The sequence below is a fragment of the Palaemon carinicauda genome, chromosome 41 (assembly GCF_036898095.1).
Source record: "Palaemon carinicauda isolate YSFRI2023 chromosome 41, ASM3689809v2, whole genome shotgun sequence".
Lineage (NCBI taxonomy): Eukaryota > Metazoa > Arthropoda > Malacostraca > Decapoda > Palaemonidae > Palaemon > Palaemon carinicauda.
This window is the reverse complement of record NC_090765.1, coordinates 22,081,518-22,102,307: the sequence shown is the minus strand read 5'-3', so window position 1 is coordinate 22,102,307 and position 20,790 is coordinate 22,081,518. Positions and strand designations below refer to the sequence as shown.

Below are 20,790 nucleotides of genomic sequence, written 5' to 3'. Positions count from 1 at the left end.
ATGACTTATAAAGTTAATAAATATGGTGCAATGTTCTGTTGTTTTATTAGTTTATATATATATATATATATATATATATATATATATATATATATATGTGTGTGTGTGTGTGTGTGTGTGTATATATATATATATATATATATATATATATATATATATATATATATATATATATATATATATGTGTGTGTGTGTGTGTGTGTATATATATATATATATATATATATATATATATATATATATATATATGTGTGTGTGTGTGTGTGTGTATATATATATATATATATATATATATATATATATATATATATATATATATATATATATGTATATATATATATATATATATATATATATATATATATATATATATATATATATATATATGTATATATATATATATATATATATATATATATATATATATATATATATATATATATATATATATATATAGAATACATACAACATATATGTGATTTTGTAGTTTAAAAGTTTAGTTTTCCAATTTTCAGATTGGCAAAACTTCTTTATAAAATTCTAAATATCGTTTGAAGTAATATGTAATGATGTTAATTAAGCATAGTTTAAGAAAGCATGATTGACATTTCTCATTGTAGCCTAATCTTTCTGTAGTTTTCTTTTAAAAACTCATACCTGTATTATGCAAATGAATCGTAGTATTAATGTTTATCCTTAAAGAAAGTTGAATTTTGTCTGCAAAAGTTATATTATAATGATGCGACCTCTGATTATTGGTGTGAAAATATTAAATGAAGTGTATCAGTAGAACTTCAAAAGTTCAAAGTTGGAGCAAATGCTTTTTTGTTGACCAGGCGGACATGAGTCTTTTTATAGTTTATATATGACATATTTGTTGTTGACGTTGTTAATAGTTTATATATGATATATCTCTTTTGACATTACTTTTTTTTAGAATGATTTATTGTTAATTTGTTCTCTTCAGTTATTTATTTCCTTATTTCCTTTCCTCACTGGGCTATTTTTCCCTGTTGGAGCCCCTGGGCTTATAGCATCTTGCTTTTCCAATTAGGGTTGTAGCTTGGATAGTAATAATAATAATAATAACACTTGCAACAATTTAAAGTAAGCTCGCTTGTCACTTTTAAATGCCCCGCTCTTTCCAAGGCATACTTGGACCAATCAGATTTCTCCACGACCAGTGTCTGAATCCGAAACCTACATAAAGTGGAGTAGGGATATTTTATAAAACTGCTTAATATCATAATTTCTTTGCCTGTTTGTAATTTTCATCACCAATTATATATTTTACATTGTCAGGTCGTTGTTTTGAATAATTTTGCATTCAATTAGATTGAAATGAATGACATAAACACGTCTATATCGACGTAATCGAACAAGTTCAGGGTTTGTTTACGGCCAAGTGGCAGGCAACGCAGCAAACCTAGTTGAGAGGGAGGTCCAGTTAACAGACAAGGACTTTCTTTCATATCTCTTTTAAATTACATTCCTTAGTGAGCACTAGTACGAGGTGGATCACACAGAAAACACCATGAGAGTTTTTGCAGGTTAGTTTTTAGTAATATTTTATTAAAACGTTTGTCCTTTTTGATATATAGTTTAAACAAAGACACCGGTGCCAAGGGTAAATGGCTTAAAAAAGCTTTTTGGCATATATCAAATTGTACTGTTGCAATCAAAGTTGTCTTTTAAGACGTACTTCAATTACTTTAATTATATTTCTGTACTTGTATGTTAGATATTAAGCTCTGCATTGGTGGCGCATAGTGCAGACCCTATTTCAGTTCTGTAGCCTAACCTCATTAGACTGTTGGGTAAATATACAGAATAATGCTATAGACGATTTGTGGAAAATAAGTTGTTATTGTGGTAATAAGAACGTTTTTATAATATGGATATACATTTTTTTTTTATTTATGTTGGGTCAACTACATTAACTGAAAAGCTATTGCTTTGAATTAGGTATCGTCAGCAATCATGTTCTAAACTCCTTAAAACATAGGTACTAGGGATAAACTTTACAAATAAAAAAGAAATCGGTTTTATTTCGAAAATTACCTTTATTTCCCTCCCAAATTAATAGTTGATAAGGTATACCCCAATATATCGTACGGTAATGGGGCCCACCCAATAGGAACCAGGGTTTTTTGGGTGGGGAAAATTTACTGGCGAATTGTTGAATAATGGGAAAGTAACCTTTTGTGCCTGTCTAATTTGATATGTAAATTAAATTTGTTAAACTTTGGTCATAATTTATCACTGGAAAAGCTTTAATTGTAAAGAAATAGGTTTTATATTTGTTTCCGCCAGTCCTCATCATGAAATTACTGTGATCAAAACCGAATAATGGTAATGAAACAGGTCAGAATACTGAAGCGTTTGTTTGCTGTGTGTTCTGGATGCATAGAAAACAATTTTTTCCATTCCATTTTATATGGAGTCGTTTATAGCATTGTTCATCGTACTAAAATACCTCTTCATGTAAATGGGGAAAATTACAGTATAGAATGGTGCATTAAATAGTTTGTAGTAAATAATTCCGATTTTTAATGTATAGTATTTTGTGGTGTTTTGAACGTTTTTGATAATTATTTCTGGCAGAAATCCATAGTTTTTGAATTATGGGGGGGTCGACAGCTATAGCTTCGCTCTTGTTATTAATTATGTCAAAACACCTTAAAGCTTACTAGATTAATTGTTATTTAAATTACCAATTTAAAAGTATGTTTTCACAGTCGTTATAAAAATCGGCCATCGTGATGAGTTACCATAATCAGAACAGAGTAACAATAATGAAACGCTCGAGCTTTTGTTTGCGAGGATATCTTGATGCATAGAAAATGGGATTTTCCATCCCATTTTCTATGGAGTCATTTTTAGCACTTCATTTTACATATGTTACAAATACGTCCTTCCTTGATTGAGGTAATGATTCATTGGATTTTGCTCTGCCATATTCTCACTTTGCTTGTGATTAAAAATGATCTCATTGCTCCTATGTTATGGCAAGTGGAACATTTTCATATATTTCGGTGTTAATTATCAATTATACAAACTTGAAGGGGTGAGTACTGAATACATATGTAACCATGGGTTAGTTGTAGCTTGGTGCTTCAGCGCCATGTTCGAACAAGGGCTTGGCGTCCATTTCCAGTGATCAGACTAAGTATATTGAACATACGCGCTATCCTAACCTTTTATTATTAACACGATCAATAAAATAAGAGCAATGATTATATTGCATATTCCAAAATTGAAAATAACGAGGTTTAGAATATAAAATGGTAAACTCTTTATTCTGTTTGAACAAGTAACTTATGACAGAAACACCAACTATCTGTGTTTTTTCTGAACTGTCGGATGGAAGGAGGCTCCAATGATAGATGCTATGACAAGAGAAGAAGCAAATTTTTTTTTTTTTTTTTAAACAAAATATGTAACTTTGTTTATAGCTTTCTTCCAGTAGTATACAATAAAATTAGTATTAGGCAGTACCATACCGGTATTTACTGTCCTAATCACTAGCTCTGGCACCCGCTCGTGACAAGGGGCAGTTACTTTTTAGGTCAGGAGTTAGCCCACCCTAGGATAACCCATATTCGCGAAAATTCACTTAATGCCCGTGTCTGTAACCTAACCCTCGCGAAAAAGGAGGCTTGACTATGGGATTCAAAGTATTGTATTTTCAATGATCTATTCATTTATGGGAGTTTGTGCCTTAACTAATATTGCACCATTCTATAATTGAACCCATAAATGAGCTAATGATTTGTTGGTGTTTGCTCTGACGTAGCTTGCTTTGTTTGCTATTGAACTTTCTCATTGTTCCCATGTTCTGGCAAGCAGAACATGTTTTGCTACAAGCGTTAGCCCCATGGACTAGTATTTTGGTTTTACTTTATCTAATTTCTCTTGGTTCAATTATACAAACTTAAGGGATGAGTTATAGCTTTGCGCTCCAGCCTCTGTTCGACCATGGACTTTGCTTTCATTTCCCATTATCAGACTAATTATTTAAAACACTTTTCTACCCTTATGAAACAATATTACAGATTTAGTAGATTTGAGAACAAAGCCCTCAGAAGAATATTGGTTTGAAGAAAGTTATTCTCCCTGATGGCCTGGAGAACGGAGGCTGGGGTTCTCCATTTTGAACTTGTTTGTAGCACAGAAAGGTTCAAGAGGGAGAGTCTCTGACATGTCTCCAACACCTCTCCCTCCCCTTCAGCTTATCTATCAGGATTAGCTTTCTGTGGAAGCCTGGAGATTCATTTGATACTTTCACAGCTCCTTTGGCCAAAATTTAGAGACTTCCTGTAATGAGAGTAGGACTTTTACTGAGCCTTTAGAATAAATTTGTTGGATGGTCAGAGAAGGCGGACAGTCTATGAAGGGGATTCAATATCCTGAGCTGAGAACTTTACCGTCCAAGGGTTGGCCCTGAACTCTTGCCTCCTTTTCCATGAGTTTTGTAAGAATCCTCCAACTGGTGGTAAGCTGGGGTACTTGGCCTCCCCAGCATGAACCTTTGCGACCTCGTGCTCTTCATCTGGAGGAATGTCCTCTAGGGGCCTGTCTACTGGGGTGCAGCGCATCCTTTGGAGGTAGAAGTTGTCTTTGTGTTGGAACTGGCTTAAAAGGCATGTTGCTAGGTTGTTTCAGGGGGTCCACCCTTGGTGCCACTGCTCTACTTAACATAGAATTCTGTCCTAACCTCTACCTTTTTGATCTCCGTCACTACCTCTGAGGGCGGAAAAGGGAGGGGGAGTTTATTAGCTCTGAATTTTCTAGGGCTAATGCGTCTGTAGGGGACAGCTGGTTAGAACATTCGGCTAAGACAGCGTCACTCCTTTTCAGCAAGCAATTTCCCAATAAGAATACGTTCTGATGTTGGAAGAACAATATGACTTTGGCTCTAGATGTAGATAGTTCCGCATTTTATTCACGAACAGGCTTATCTTTAAGGTTACATGTTACCACAATACTAGAGACTGGTCCAGATCAGTTGTCTATTCACAAGCAGGCTTAGATTGCTGACATGGCTGCAACCCCCATGTTTGCTAGTGCAGACCCTGACATAACAGAGATTTAGACTGTCTTTCTGCTGATGTTAGCTACGTTGACATCAATGGAGAGAGGCCTCTGAAAGGCACCGGAGTGTACGTAAAATCGTCTCTGCTATGACAGGTATGGGTGGAAATTTCGAGGATTCCTGGCTTTAAGCAAGGCTGCTGATGCAGAGACTTGAGTATTAAGATAAAACCTAACCTATTTTCAGACTGGTTAGAGAGCTCCACATCGAACCTTTATCTGAGGCTTTAAGAATGGAAAAAGTCGATGGCACTCTGTCCATCTGTGGTCTGCACAATAGCAGGTTCATCCAATCCCTCCAAAAGATGGATGAGTCTCTTAATTCTGAAGTGTGAAGCTTCTATGCTTGACACTGGCACCTGAAGTGGGGTTATATCAGCACAGGTGATACTCACACTTGCATTTAGCCTAGGTCCAACAGAAAGTCATTAATAATTTTCATAATTGTTGTTCAGTTGTTCCATCTTAACTGCTGTTGAGTTCTTAACTCTTCCTGTCACGGCCTTCCTTTCCCTTTTGTCAATCATATTGTGACGGGAATTGTAGGTGTTAATAGAATGTTCTCAAGCAACAGAGTGCCTGGCAGAAGAATTGAAGTCTCTCAGATTTACGAGTAGAGAGGGAGTTCTCAAGACACTGTCACCTAGAAAGACTAGGGGGCCATGTCTATGTCGTCTACCAAAAGTTCCTTCATCTGTCAGATGGGGGGGGGGGGGGAATTCTTTTGAAGGAGGGAAGTTATCCACGCCCCTTATCTATACCCTGTACCTGCAAAGAATTATCTGAAATAAAATGGCATTTCTAGAATGCGCATATATCGCATCATGAATATAAGGCCAGGCGCTAGTGTGTGGTCTGTCATGAAGATTAATAGGTTTAACATCAGCATGAGACACAGGCTTGTTATCAGCATTAGTCAAGGCTTTATCATTGTTTCCTAGCGGAAAGTTTATAAAATTTTGTGGAAACTTTAAAAGTAATGGGGAGACGATCTACCCTGCCCTTCGTGGTGTTATGAAAGCCCCCTTAATCTGAACTAGAACATCATCAAGTTCCAGAGGAATAATCTCTCATTCAAATGGCGATGTGACTTGTGATGTCATGATATTTAGGGGTGCCAACTTGCCTAGACCTGCCAGCTTAAACATCATCTCGACATGATGACTCACAATGTCAGGGGCATAGCTATGCCCCTGGTCCTTCTTGGCAGATTACTCTGTGACGCAGGTTTTACAAGAAAAGATGTGAATGCTCCAGGTGACTTTCACAACCTTTCTCCTGCAAGACGTGACCCACAGGAACTCGATACGATCTCTATCGGTCTGGTGGTGGCTGCACAACAGCTGGTTGTATACCTCAAGCTCCTTATTGGACAAGTAGCAGAAGGTTGAGGGCACTGTTACCCGGTTTTAGTCTGCGTGAATGAAAAGATTTGACTGGCTTTTATTCTTTTCTTCATCCTACCCTCTCTTGGGGAAAGCAGCATCCTGGGTTCTCTGCATAAGCTGACCTCAAACCACTGCAGGTAAACCATGCTCCCTTGTGTACTGTACCTAGTAGTAAGCTAATACTGTTTCGTCCCCCTACCCTGGCGAGGTGGTATTTGGAAGGTCTTGGTTACGTCAGTTTTTCCTACAATAGACTGAATAACTTTACCTAGACGGTCACACTTCTGCATGTCTCGACACACAGCTTGCGTATGCCGTGAACCTTGCGTAGCAAGGTTTTAGCGAGGGCAGGGACTCCTTATTTTTTAATACTAACATACTTGGATAAGGAGCCCCCGGGTAAAGCCAAGAGCCAGATTGGCAGGGACGTCCACCCCTCATAATGGGTGAGTCACCCCTAATAAATAGCGTGGTTTGTTTTCCATTTACGGAATAAATGACAAATTCGTAGATAATTTTTATTTTTCCAACTACACTATACAAACCTTGGCTATTTATACAAACTTGCCCGCCAGCCCTATCTCCCTAGAAGTCCTACCTCTAAGCAAAGGGAACTAAATCACAGGTGTGTGAGTGGGAGTGGTAGCAAGCTACCCCCCTGCTAACTAGCGGTGTGGGTAGTTAACCCTCGCTAAATTTTAATGGCTTGTCATTTCAGCTCCGCCGAAAGTATAACCCCGTAATAGATAGCTAAGGTTTGTATAGTTAGGAAAAATACAAATTATCTATGAATTTGTCATGTTTACTTGTGGGAGACTTCATCATGGGTTAGGTGTTATGTTTTTTGTCTTAATAATTAGCTGGCACTTTTAACCAGTTAAGATCTTTCAAATGTTTATGCATTAAATTCCTGGCTGTTGTTTTACAATTACCCCACTTTTCCCCCCTCTTTGTCAGTTCCAGCATGACTAGTCACAAGACGTCTCTAAGAGGGAAATTCAACCTACCTAAAAATTTAGTGTAATTTTAGGTTTAATATTTGATTGTTTAATTGTTAGCAAAAAGAGCAATAGCCTTTTTTCTGACAATGTGAACTAGTGTGTAACAGATAATCAACTAATTCAATGGCACACCCCGCTCTTGTAGAAAGTGGCGTAATCTTGGTATTGACAATGTCATCTTGGTGATCTTTTGTTGTGCTTCTGAGTACTGTAAAGTGCCAGGCTGAACACCCACACTCATTCTTTGGGTTGACTGGCAGGGCTAGGAAGTACAAAATTTGTTAAGAGGTTGATCCCCCCTTCACACACGCACCCAAGTATGTCTCCAGACGTGTTCTTTTATCCAAGTGATTGTACTACAGGGTGAGGAAAAATCCTCAGTTGGTTAACAAGCCGTCAGCCTTTTGAAGAAACGAAGGGCTCGGGGAAGTTATGGCTCGAGGGACCAGGTACTGACAGCAACAGAGAAGCCTGAGGCAATGGTGACATTTCATTCTCAAGTACAAAGGGTAATAAATCATTAAAGGATGCTTTTGAACCCCTCAGTGCTTAGCTTAAATTCAGTTAACTGTGGTTGGAAGGAATTAGCATGGCCTTTGTCAAGGTTGATACTAAAATATTCAGCTCTTGAATATACTTGGGGTGGTATTCGATCTAATAGCATCTTGTCCCCCTTTCTATGTAGGTTCTCTTCAGCTACCAGGTGTAGAGTAATGGCTATCTTTCATAATTTCATAGTTTATATATGAAAGAGCTATTTCAATGTTGATACTGTTGTTAAAATATTTTACGTTAATCTTCATTATTTTCTTGTAGTTTATTTCTTTATTTCCTTTTGTCACTGGGCTATTTGTTCCGTAACTGGAATACAAACCACGCTATTTAATAGGGGTATTACTTATGGCGTAGCTGAAATGACGAGCCATTAACTTTTAACGAGGGTTTACTACCCACACCGCTAGTTAACGGGGTTAGGGGAGGGTAGCTTGCTCCCCCCCCCTCTTCTCACACACCTGTGCTTGAGCTCATTTTGCTCTTGGCTCGGATGGTGGTCGGACGTGTCCGCTCTCATCCTCGCCGTCATTTGGCAACCATTTAATTTCTTTTGTTTTTTCTTTTTTTCTTTATTTCTGTATATGTGAAGTTGGCCTCTGCAATCATGCGCACCTACCCTGGGTTTCCCGACAGCCCCCATGGAACATTCATGTCAGCGGTCGAGACCCATCCTCACGCCATTTGTCCTTCTTGTAGGGGCCAACGGTGTGATAGCAATAACAGGTGTAGGGAGTGGTCTACCTCCCAGTGGGAGAGGTTTTCGCGACGACGGAAGAAAAAGTCCAAACGGGATATTTCTGCTTCGAAGGTTTCTTTGAAAGGAGAAAAACCCAAGGCCTCTTCTTCCGTTGCCCAAACCTCCTCCGAAGCTTACACTCGGTCGGTCTCTTTCGAGAGACCGTCGAGTGGTAGCGTAGACCGATGTACTGTTTACCAATCTCGGGGCTTGAGAGATGATGTCGCTTCCCCTAGCGAAGCAGCTCCACCTCTCCCCTTGGGGGAGGATATGTCACTAAGCCCCCTTTTTCAGCTTTGGTCCTCCTTGGGGCTTACGGGTTTGCCCTCCAAGGAGGTTTTACTTGACTACATCCGATTGGGTGCCACTGCCAAGCAATCGCTGTCACCGACAGAGGTTGATCCTCTTGTTTCTTGTTGACGTTGTGGTGTCAGAGGTATCCAATGCGGTATCACCCATCACCTCTGCCTCTTCAAACCGTACGGTAGCTGACGGCTTAGTTTCTCCCGTTCCTGTTCGACCAACGAGGGAGAAACTAAGTCCAACAGTCTCTCCTGCTAGTGTTTCTTCTCCTCGGGGGAGTTCACTTACAGAGACTCTTCTTCGGAGGACTGTAGAAGGTTAGCTCGCTGACCCTACGGCCCCCAGAGATCGCATTTGTCGCAAGGCTCGCCTTCCTCTTCGCCAGAGAGGCCTTCCTTCACCTGCGGTGAGGAGGCGCCTCTTCGGTTCAACATCTTCGATGCTGTCCCCCGCAGAGGAGCCTCGACAACAATCACCGATCACTGTTCCTGCATTAGTCCTGGACCTTTCTGCAGATCGTTCGCGATCTTCGGTGGAAGATCGTCCTTTTAAAGGACACGCCGACCTTCCCCCGACAGACCTGCTGACTTGCCATCACCCTTCCTGTATAAACCTAGCAAGGTTTTATCTGAGCACGCTAAGGCGCGCCACCCAGATACGCGCTATGCCCCAACGAAACCTGACAACGCGCTCTAGTAGCTTGTCAAGCCCCATCAACAAACCCTAACACAGGGCATCAAGGGCGTATGCGCCAACATGCACATACCTCCCAACAGGAGCACAGCTCCACTACGCGCTATGCACACCCTCACGCACATACGCGCCCACGTTCTCCTGCGCGCCAGGTCTTGCCTGAGCCTAAGCCTACGCGCCCACGCCCAGCTGCGTGCCAACTCTCGCCTGCGCGCCAGCGATCTCCTGCACGCTAGCACTCTCCCATGCGCCAGCGCTCACGGCCAGCAGTTAACTCTCCTGCGCACCTACGATCTACTAATCTGGGCGCTACTGGGAAGTCAACTAGACTGACTTCTCCCACGCGCCAGCACTCGCCTTCGCGCCAGCTTTCGCCATCGCGCGCACTCGCCTATCCTCTCCTGCGGATTCGCGCCCACCAGTAGCACGGGCTTAAACTGCGCGCCCGCGCGCTAGGGGTCTTTCTCCTGCGCGCGCCCTACGACTGGTACAGGCACGTGCGAACTCGCGCCCGCGCACTCAACGCCTTGATCCTGCGCGTCCGCGCGCGCGAATACTGTCCCGCACACCCACAGTCACCCGCACGCGTTCCTGTGCGCCCACAGTCTCCCGCACGCGTTCCTGTGCGCCCACAGTCTCCCGCACGCACTCCTGTGCGCCCACAGTCTCCCGCACGCGCTCCTGTGCGACCACAGTCTCACGCATGCGCTCCTGTGCGCCCACAGTCTCCCGCAACGCGCTCCTGTGCGCCCACAGTCTCCCGCACGCGCTCCTGTGCGCCCACAGTCTCCCGCGCACGATTCCCGGTATTCTCCCTCGCGCTAGCGTCAATATCCTCCCGCGCGAGAGACTGCTGAACTACGCACGCCAAGGTCGCTATTGCTTCATTCCCCTCCCCGCAAGTGCATACCAGTGCTCATTGTGGGAGAAGGGAAACATCTAGAGGGGTCCAGGATCCCAAAGCCTTTTCAGGCGAACCCACCAATGATGAGAACTCCTCCCAGGGATCCTTCAATTCCTGTCCCTTCAAGGGAGGGGTAATTCTGAAAGCGCGTCTGTCAGTCAACAGCCCTGGTTCGGTGCACTGATCAGAGCCGTAACGCAGGCGTTCAAACCTGTCTTCTCTGAATTAGGGCACAGATCCATGGCTGCTTCTACCCCCTTTGAAGAGCAAAAGAGGAGTTCCGGACGCGGTAACTTCTCCAAGGGTAAAACTGATTCCACGCAAGCCTTCGAGGCTGGTTCCTTCTTTTCCCCCAGACTGTCTCTCCTTCCCTTTCGGACGAAGATTTCCCGTCCTCAGGGGAATCACGCGAGGAGAGACTTTCCCCCATCATACCAATGAGGGAAACCTCTCCCCCATCATACCAATGAGGGAAACCTCTCCCCCATCATACCAATGAGGGAAACCTCTCCCCCATCATACCAATGAGGGAAACCTCTCCCCCATCATACCAATGAGGGAAACCTCTCCCCCATCATACCAATGAGGGAAACCTCTCCCCCATCATACCAATGAGGGAAACCTCTCCCCCATCATACCAATGAGGGAAACCTCTCCTCGCGCCGAGATGTCTTTTCAGGCGGAAACTGAAAGGAACATGCCATCCTCGTCAATGTTGAAGTCCTACATCCTTTTCAGGAAGGAATCTAAGGACTCTAAAACATTGCCTAAGTCCTATACTAGGACTAGGATGGAGACAGCTAGCCACTTGAACGTCCGCGACTCTCCCCAAGAAGAGCCTTTGGGGACAGGAGACTTCGCTGCAAGTCCTACATCTGGAGGAGACCAGCAAGAGTCAGAACATGCATTTTGGCAAGTTCTGACTCTAATGAGGGCTCTTAACAGGTTTTCCGACCCAGAGATCCCTCCTCGAGAGGGCAAGGACACAGTCTTGGACCGTGTCTTTGTTACTCAGAAACCCTCCAAGACCAGTGCAGCACTGCCCTGGTCTCAAGGGGTTAAGACCTCCTCCAACCGTTCCAGTGCCACCAACAAGCTCCTCCCACCTCCTTGCGTACAACAGAGGAGGTACTTCGAGATCCTTAAGGAGCCTTGTTTAGCTCTTCCTCTTCACCACAAATTGGAAGAGCTTACCAGAGGAGTCCCTCTTGAGAAACTCTCCTACCGGCAGATCTCATTCTCGGCAACCGAGATCCTTAACCAGGAGAAAGTTGTGAAGTGTGCTATGCAAGCCACTTCGTGGCTCGATATCTGGTTGGGGACCTTAGGTATCTTGATACTTTCTGAGGATTTCTCCAAAGAACGTACCAGGAAAGCTATGGAGACTTTTCTTCTCTCAGGTACTTGCACGATCGAGTTTCTGGCAAATACCATTCTGAAACGTTGGGATGCAGTAGCTGAGAGATTCCATCAGAAGGTCCCTAGCACTGAGATCAATAGGCTCAGACATTCCTCTCTAGAGAGATCCATCTTGTTTGAGCTTAAGGATATGGAGCATGCCGCTGAGAGGTGGAGGAATTCTCATCAAGACTCCTTTCTTCATAGGGCTTTAACATCTAAGCCCTATAAGCCTCCAGCACCACAGCAGTCCCGTCCAGTCAAGACCGCTAAAACGACGACAGCAGCGAAGACTGTGGTGTCTAAGCCCTTTTCTGTCAAAGAAAGGAAAGGCAAAAAGTCCTGCAGGGGAGGCGAGAATCCTAGAGGGAGCAGCCGAGGCCACAAACGCTAGGATAGGCAGTCCCCCTGCATGTCCACCAGTGGGGGGATGCCTACAAAGTTGCTCAAACAGGTTGAAGCAACTCGGGGCTGATTCCTGGACAATCTCCGTGATCAGTCTAGGATATCGCGTCCTGTTCATAACATCTCTACCTCCCCTGACAGCGAATCCAGTGTCACTGAGCTCCCTTGCCAGAGGATCGGCAAAGGGGCAAGCCCTTTGGGCAGCAGTCCAGACCCTGTTGAAGAAGGGCGCTCTCCAAGAGGTCCTTGACGAATGTCCAGGCTTCTTCAGTCGACTTTCTTGTAAAGAAGGCGTCTGGAGGCTGGAGACCAGTCATCGACCTCTCAGCTCTGAACAAGTTTGTCAAACAAACTCCGTTCAGCATGGAGACGGCAGACATGGTCAGACTAGCAGTAATACTGCAAGACTTCATGTGCACACTGGACCTAAAGGACGCCTACTTCCCGATCCCAGTCCATCCGTCTTCAAGGAAGTACTTAGATTCAGCCTAGACAGCAGAAAGTACCAGTTCAAGGTGCTGTGCTTCTGTCTCTCCACAGCACCACAAGTCTTCACCAGTGTGTTCACCCTAGTATCATCTTGGGCACACAGGATTGGCATCCCTCTTCTCCGTTATCTGGACGACTGGTTAATCCTAGCAGACTCTGTGTGATCCCTTCTTCAACACCGAGACAAACTTCTGCGACTTTGCCAAGATCTGGGGATCATGGTAAATCTCGAAGTCTTCACTGCTTCTCACTCAAAGACTGGTATACCTAGGCATGATTAGAGACACCAATCTCCACAAAACCTTCCCATCAGACGACAAGATAGCAAGGCTGAGGAAGGTCGCAAGGCCTTTTCTCAGACGAGAAGAGCTTCCAGCCCTATCGTGGTTATGTCTCCTCAGTCACTTTTCATCGCTGGCTCGTCTAGTTCCCAACGGTCACCTCAGGATGAGATCCCTCCAGTGGCGACTCAAGTCCCAGTGGAGTCAAGGTTACGATTTCCCCGGACATCCAGATCCCCATGGGACCTACGGAACTGACTGACATCTCCAGTGGTGGGTGGCAGACGAAAACTTACGAAAAGGAGTGGATTTTCTCATCCTCCCCCCGGATTTGATGTTATTTTTTTTTGGATGCTTCAAAAAAAAGGGGATGGGGTGCGGCATATGCTTCATCACACAACCTCAGGCCTCTAGTCAGAGTCAGAAAAGTACCTCCATATAAATCTCTTAGAGATGAAGGCCGTCTTTCTGGCCCTTCAACAGTTCCAACAGTACCTGGCAACTGTGGTGGTGATGAGCGACAATACCACAGTATTGGCCTACATCAACAAACAAGGAGGTACTTTTTCACAGCAACTGTCCCATCTAGCGGTAGAGATACTGAGATGGGCAGAAGTCCACTCGATACCACTATCGTCACGCTTCATTCCGGGCAAAAGGAACGTGCTCGCCGACAATCTTGAGTAGAGCATCTCATAGTGAGTACCGAGTGGTCTTTGGATCATCTAGTAGCCAACAAAGTCCTGACTTTGTGGGGTTCTCCGACTGTGGATCTTTTCGCAACGGCCCTGAACTTCTGGCTCCCGCTGTACTGTTCCCCAGTCCCAGACCCCAAGGCTCTCTGGCAAGATGCTTTCTAACAACGGTGGGACAACATCGACGTTTACGCCTTTCCCCTGTTCTCTCTGATGAGGAGGGTACTCAACAAGACCTGAACATCGGTCAATCTTTCAATGACCCTCATAGCTCCGCTATGGCATCACGCGGAATGTTTCCCGGACCTTCCGGACCTTCTGTAACCCCTAACGGAGCTACCAAGAGAACTCCCTCCACGACACAATCTACTTAAACAACCACATGCCAACATCTTCCACAAAGCCGTATGTTCACTACGACTTTACGGCTGGAGACTATCCAGCATCTCCTCTCTGAGAGAGGATTTTCGCAACAAGTTGCTGTCGGTATGTCTGGACACCTGCGAAAGTCTTCAGCAGCAGTCTACCAGGCAAAGTGGAAAGTCCTTTGTGGTTGGTGTCAGGGAAGGGGTATCTCTCCACTCGATGCCACTATTCCAACAATAGCAGAGTTCCTCGTGTATTTGCAGGGAGAAATGCGCCTTTCAGTCTCGGCAGTGAAAGGCTATAGCTCAGCCTTAAGTCTAGCCTGAAAGGAATGGACATTTCTTCATCGCTATACTCATACGTAGTTATGAACTTACCTGCCCTCAGTCGGAAGTGAGACCTCCCCCATGGAATGTGGTTAGAGTTCTCAGGTCTCTTAAGAGACCTCCCTATGAACCATTACGCCAGGCATCAGATCGCCACCTAATCTGGAAGATGGTATTCTTGCTAGCTTTGGCCTTGGCCAACGAGTCAGCGAACTTCATGGTCTCTCATATGACATCGCCCATTCAGGGGAAGGGGGGAGGTAACGTTCAGGTTCGTCCCTGAGTGTATTGCTAAGACTCAGAATCCTGGAGTGGCGGATCCTCGATTCGACTCCTTCTGGATTTCTAGTCTCCGTACTGTAACAGATAACCCAGACCATCTCTTACTATGCCCAGTAAGGAGCTTGAGGCTGTACTTCAAAAGAACAGCTGTAGCCCGTCCTCATGTGCCAGCACTATTCTTCAGCACAGGAAGGACTAAGAGGAGGGTCACCAAGAACACCATCTCTGCATGGATTCGTAGGGTCATTGACCTGGCCTTGAATCCAGACCCTCCTCCGACACGTCGCCCTAGAGCACACGATGTCAGGGGCATAGCTACGTCCCTGGCCTTCAAAAGAAATTTTTTCAGTGACGCAGGTTCTTCAAGCTGGGGTGTGGAAACTTCAAACAACATTCACATCCCACTACTTGCAAGACGTGACCCACGGGATACTCGATACGTTTGTCATCAGCAGTGTGGTGGCTGCACAACAGCTGGTTTAAAACCTCAAGGTTCTTATTGGCCAAGTAGCAGAAGGTTGAGGGCATTGTTACCCAGTTTTAGTCTGCATGAATGATAAGGTTTGACTGGCCCTTATTCTTTTCTTCATCATCCCCTCTCTTCGGGAAAGCAGCATCTTGGGTTCTCTGCATAGCTAACCTCAAACCACTGCAGGTAAACCATGCTCCCTTGTATTCCTAGCATCAAGATTGATACTGTTACCGCCCCATACTTTGATGAGGTGGTATTGGGAAAGTCCTAGTCTACATGTTTCCATCTATAGAACTTCAGAACAACTTCCTAGGACGAGTCACACTTCTTCATACCTTTACACACAGCCTGCGTAGGCCGCAGTCCTTGCGTAGCAAGGTTCTGGCGAGGTGCAGGGACTCCTTATTTCTTGGGTGCTTACACAGTCAAATAACGAGCCCCCGGGCAAAGCCAAAAGCCAGACTGGCTGGGACGTCCACCCTTCCTAATGGATGAGTCACCCCTATTAAATAGCATGGGTTGTATTCCAGTTACAGAACAAATGACAAATTCGTAGATAATTTGTATTTTTCTTAACTATACAAACTTTGGCTATTTAACCAAACTTGCCTGCCAGTCCTATCCCCCTTGAAGTCCTACCTCCAAGCAAAGTGAGCTCAAGCACGGGGGTGTGAGAGGGGGGGGGGGGTTGGTAGCAAGCTACCCTCCTCTATTATTATTATTATTATTATTAAATGCTAAGCTACAACCCTAGTTGGAAAAGCAGGATGCTATAAGCCCAGGGGCCCCAACAGGGAAAATAGCTCAGTGAGGAAAGGAAACATGGAAAAATAAAATATTTTAAGAATAGTAACAACATTTAAATAAATATTTCCTATATAAACAATAAAAACTTCAACAAAACAAGAGAAAGAGAAACTAGATACAACAGTGTGCCTGAGTGTACCCTCAAGCAAGAGAACTCTAACCCAAGACAGTGGAAGGCCATGGTACAGAGGCTATAGCACTACCCAAGACTAGAGAACAATGGTTTGATTTTGGAGTGTCCTTCTCCTAGAAGAGCTGCTTACCATAGCTAAAGAGCCTCTTCTACCCTTACCAAGAGGAAAGTAGCCACTGAACAATTACATTGCCGTAGTTAACCCCTGGGGTGAAGAAGAATTGTTTAGTAATCTCAGTGTTGTCAGGTGTATGAGGACAGAGGAGAATCTGTAAAGAATAGGCCAGACTATTCGATGTCTGTGTAGGCAAAGGGAAAGAACCGTAACCAGAGAGAAGGATCCAATATGGTACTGTCTGGCCAGTCAAAGGACCCCCTAACTTTCTAGCGGTAGTATCTCAACGGGCGGCTGGTGCCCTGGCCAACCTACTACCCCCGCTAACTAGCGGTGTGGGTTGTAAACCCTCGTTAAAAATTAATGGCTCGTCATTTCAGCTATGCCGAAAGTAATACCCCTATTAAATAGCTAAGGTTTGTATAGTTAGGAAAAATAAAAATTATCTACGAATTTGTCATTTTTCCCCTTTGGAGCCCCTGGGCTTTTAGCACCTTGCTTTTCCAATTAGGGTTGTAGCTTAGTTAGTAATAGTAATAATAATGATAATGATGATAAGTTGAGATTTCTAAATGAAATACTGTAAAAGGCAATGGCTCGTCTTTAAAATGGTTTTCTGGTTAGGCTTATACTGATAAGTTGTCCTACAAAAATAATTTTATTTATTTTGATTTTATCGGGTGACGGGAAATAATCTTGTGAAACCCTTAAGTAATATGCAAACATTTAAAAATGAATTAGGTACTTTATTATTCTTAGTACTACTTTGAAAAATTTTCCAGTTTCCTTTACTATAGAACTCTAGTATTGGTTGCAAAGTCAGATATTGAAATATTCTAAGGATGTTCTTTTTTCCAGCTGGTTAAGCTACTTTCTTTTTTTTTCTTTTACAGTTATCTGCGCAGTTTTACTGGGTAGAGCGTCTGCACTCTATTCATCCTCTAGCGGTGTCATAGATCTTACGCCTTCCAATTTCCAAAAAGAAGTTATCAACAGTGATGCTGTTTGGGTTGTGGAGTTCTACGCCCCATGGTGTGGTCACTGTCAGCAGTTGGTCCCAGAATATCAGAAGGCAGCACAAGCTCTCAAAGGAGTGGTTAAAGTAGGAGCAGTAAATGCTGATGACCACAAAAGTTTGGGTGGTCAATATGGGGTACGTGGGTTCCCTACAATTAAGATATTTGGCTTGGATAAGAATAAACCAGAGGACTATAATGGCCAACGAAGTGCACAGGGAATTGTAGATGCTGCTATAAAGACTGCTAGAGAGAAGGTGAATGCCCAACTATCTGGAAAGAGAGGCAGCAGTGGAGGAAGCAGTGGCAGTGGAAGTGCTGATGATGTAATTGAACTCACTGATAGTAATTTTGAGAAGCTTGTGTTGAAGTCTGATGATATGTGGCTTGTGGAGTTCTTTGCCCCCTGGTGTGGCCACTGCAAGAATTTAGCTCCTCACTGGCAGAAAGCAGCTACTGAACTGAAAGGTAAAGTTAAGCTTGGAGCTTTGGATGCAACAGTTCACCAGGTCATGGCCAGCCGCTATGGCGTTCAGGGTTACCCTACCATAAAGTTCTTCTATAAAGGAGATGTTGAGGATTATGAAGGAGGACGTACTGCCTCGGATATTGTCGCTTTCGGTAATGACAGAGCCGCTGTCAATATTGAGCCTCCTGAGGTAGTTCAGCTAACTGATGAAAAGGTTTTGGAAGAAGCTTGCAAAAAGCATCAGATATGTATTATTGCTGTTCTGCCTCACATTTTAGACTGCCAAAGCGAGTGTCGAAATAATTATATCTCTATGCTTACTAAATTGGGCGATAAATACAAGCAGAAAATGTGGGGCTGGGTTTGGTCTGAAGCAATTTCCCAGTCTGCTCTTGAAGAAGCATTAGACATTGGTGGTTTTGGTTACCCAGCTCTTGCAGCTCTTAATGCCAAAAAGATGCAATTTGCTCTCCTGAAGGGATCGTTCAGTGAGAATGGAATAAACGAGTTTCTCCGCGACATATCATTTGGCAGAGGTCGAACTGCCCCAGTTCGTGGAGCACAGTTACCATCTGTTAGTAAAGTAGAACCTTGGGATGGGAAGGATGGTGCCCTACCTGAGGAGGAAGATATTGATCTTTCAGATGTTGATTTAGATGACCTAGATGCTCATGTGGAGTTATAAAAGTATTTAATTGGTCTTATTTAATAGATTTACAAATACATGATGTAATAGATCGATTTACTGTACCCCAACAGATGGAAATATTACCTGAGGATAGGTGGTACTAGAGTGATGTTAACTGCATTGCTGAAGCAGATAATAAATTTCTCATGTTGAGAAAAGGGAAACTGATTTGTGATAGACGTTGGCTATATTACTGCAGAGAACTGCAATATCTATAATTAATAAACTTACAACTGCAGTAATTGATTTTGTTGAGAAGTTCATATATGGCAATTCAATACACTTATGTATTGTATATCATTAAAGGAAAGTTTTTTATCACTGTTCTATATTGTCTTGTACAAAATTACTTGTACCTGAACTAGGAACACTAGTCACACGTCATTCAGTTATGGTTTACAGTATTGACAAAATTTTCAACCAATTTGCATTTGTATTGACTACTGCCATATGTTTACAGTGGTTAGCCTTAAGGTAACCAAGCAAGTGGTGTGGGGCTATTAACAACATACCAGTGACCTTTTTATATCTTGCAGTTGTTTGACCAATGCACAAGTGTACTTTTATTTAATATTTTGAACTTTTGAAAGATTACATTTTTTTGTATAATATGGCGTTTGATTTTTTCCTCACTTGAGTTTTGTAACCTGAAATACTATATTGGTTATTTTCTTTAAAGGGTAATTAGGTAATTGTCTCAAATGGGAGATAAAATATGGTACCACATTGAATGTAAGAAATCAGGGTTGTGTTGATTAAATGTCCATTTTGCCAATTGTGTGGCTAGTACAGTAAGTTTTGTTACTTTACCTAGAAAGCATTGTGTTTGGCTTTGAGTGCGATTTCTAAGTTTTGTTCCATCAGCATAACTAATGTTTCGTTAGTTGTAACGAACAAAGTGTTAATTCCTTATAAATGAACTCCTTTAAATTAGTTATACTTGCCTCTTGCAAGTCCTTAAATCATGTAAGAATATTACGTGGAAATCCTTCGAGCACCAACCACTCGTCAGTTAATTCGACTCTTGAGCTTCTGGCCCTTTTCAGGTTTTTTCTTGACTCGTCAAGAGGAAATAAAAGCATTATGGATTGGACTATATTTTATTTTTATTTTATCAAAGGTGAATAGATTTTCTTTCCATTGATATGTAATGTGTATTTTGTAAAAAAAATGTACAGTATACATAAATAATAAGAGGAAGGAACTGGTAGCAACCTTTATTCTATCTTGTCTAATTTTTTATAAATTTTATTTTGGACAGTGCCAGCTATTTTTCCCCCATTTACAGTACTTACACCTGGTGCTGAATGACCCATATTTTCCAGGAGTCTGCTTGTTCTGCTTGTAGAACGAGGGATGCCATGAATTTTGTCTACTGTTGATAGATATTGATGTGATGGCAATTTTCTATTTGTAGTCACATAAGTACTTCTGTCATACTTAATTATTTACATTAGATATTTGGCATCCATCTGTATCAAGGTGAGGAAAGAATAAAAGGTTGGCAACTGATGACATTAAGTAAAGAATCTTTGAATTTCAAAATAGTGCATTATATAGCGGTGGAAAATTTAAGTTATATGCTATAGTGCAGTGCAACCATATTTGCAAAGGAAGAATTCTGCAAGTTCAATGCCCAATTAGAAAAGCCGCCTTGTTAAGAGACTGCCTAGACGATGTTGCTCAACTTCAACGCTGAATGTTTATTTCTATCATCAAGTTTTTATTGAAGCCATAAGCCATGTAATGGGCAAGAGACTGTTGAACTGGAAGAAATTTTGTACCAGTTAACTGGTTTTTTTCATTTTCAACTGCCTCCTGGTTTTATCAGCTTCACATCTTGTTTTCCAATCTAATTCTTCAAGATGATAGTTTGGTGTAAATGACTGGTATTTAAAAAGTTTTAAATATTCAATGCTTGAGTTTAACAGAAGAAAGGATCTATGTTGGGAAGTTCAATCACTCCAAAAATTTGGAAATGAAGTTTTTTCAGCTGAATTAACCTTTAAACTTTGGCTTATTGGAATCCAAGGTGAGCCAATCCTTGGGTTAGGAGGCTTTGCTTCAGGCTGGAACCCCATCATTGCAGGTAAAAGAATGACGAGTCCATGTTGTCGTGGTCTCGGTGCTATCAGGCAAGTTTAGCTTATGTTTTGGTCCTAGCCCAGAAAGGT

The 20,790-nt window shown here is 42.7% G+C and overlaps 1 protein-coding gene across 1 annotated transcript; it reads left to right on the top strand.

Moving 5' to 3' along the window:
* Positions 1-1,387: 1,387 nt before the first annotated feature.
* CaBP1 (Protein disulfide-isomerase A6 homolog CaBP1) lies at positions 1,388-19,225 on the top strand. Its single transcript, XM_068364232.1, has 2 exons — positions 1,388-1,550; positions 17,337-19,225. Exons 1-2 carry the CDS (start codon positions 1,535-1,537, stop codon positions 18,611-18,613), a joined length of 1,293 nt encoding a protein of 430 aa, XP_068220333.1. The 5' UTR covers positions 1,388-1,534; the 3' UTR covers positions 18,614-19,225.
* Positions 19,226-20,790: the final 1,565 nt, after the last annotated feature.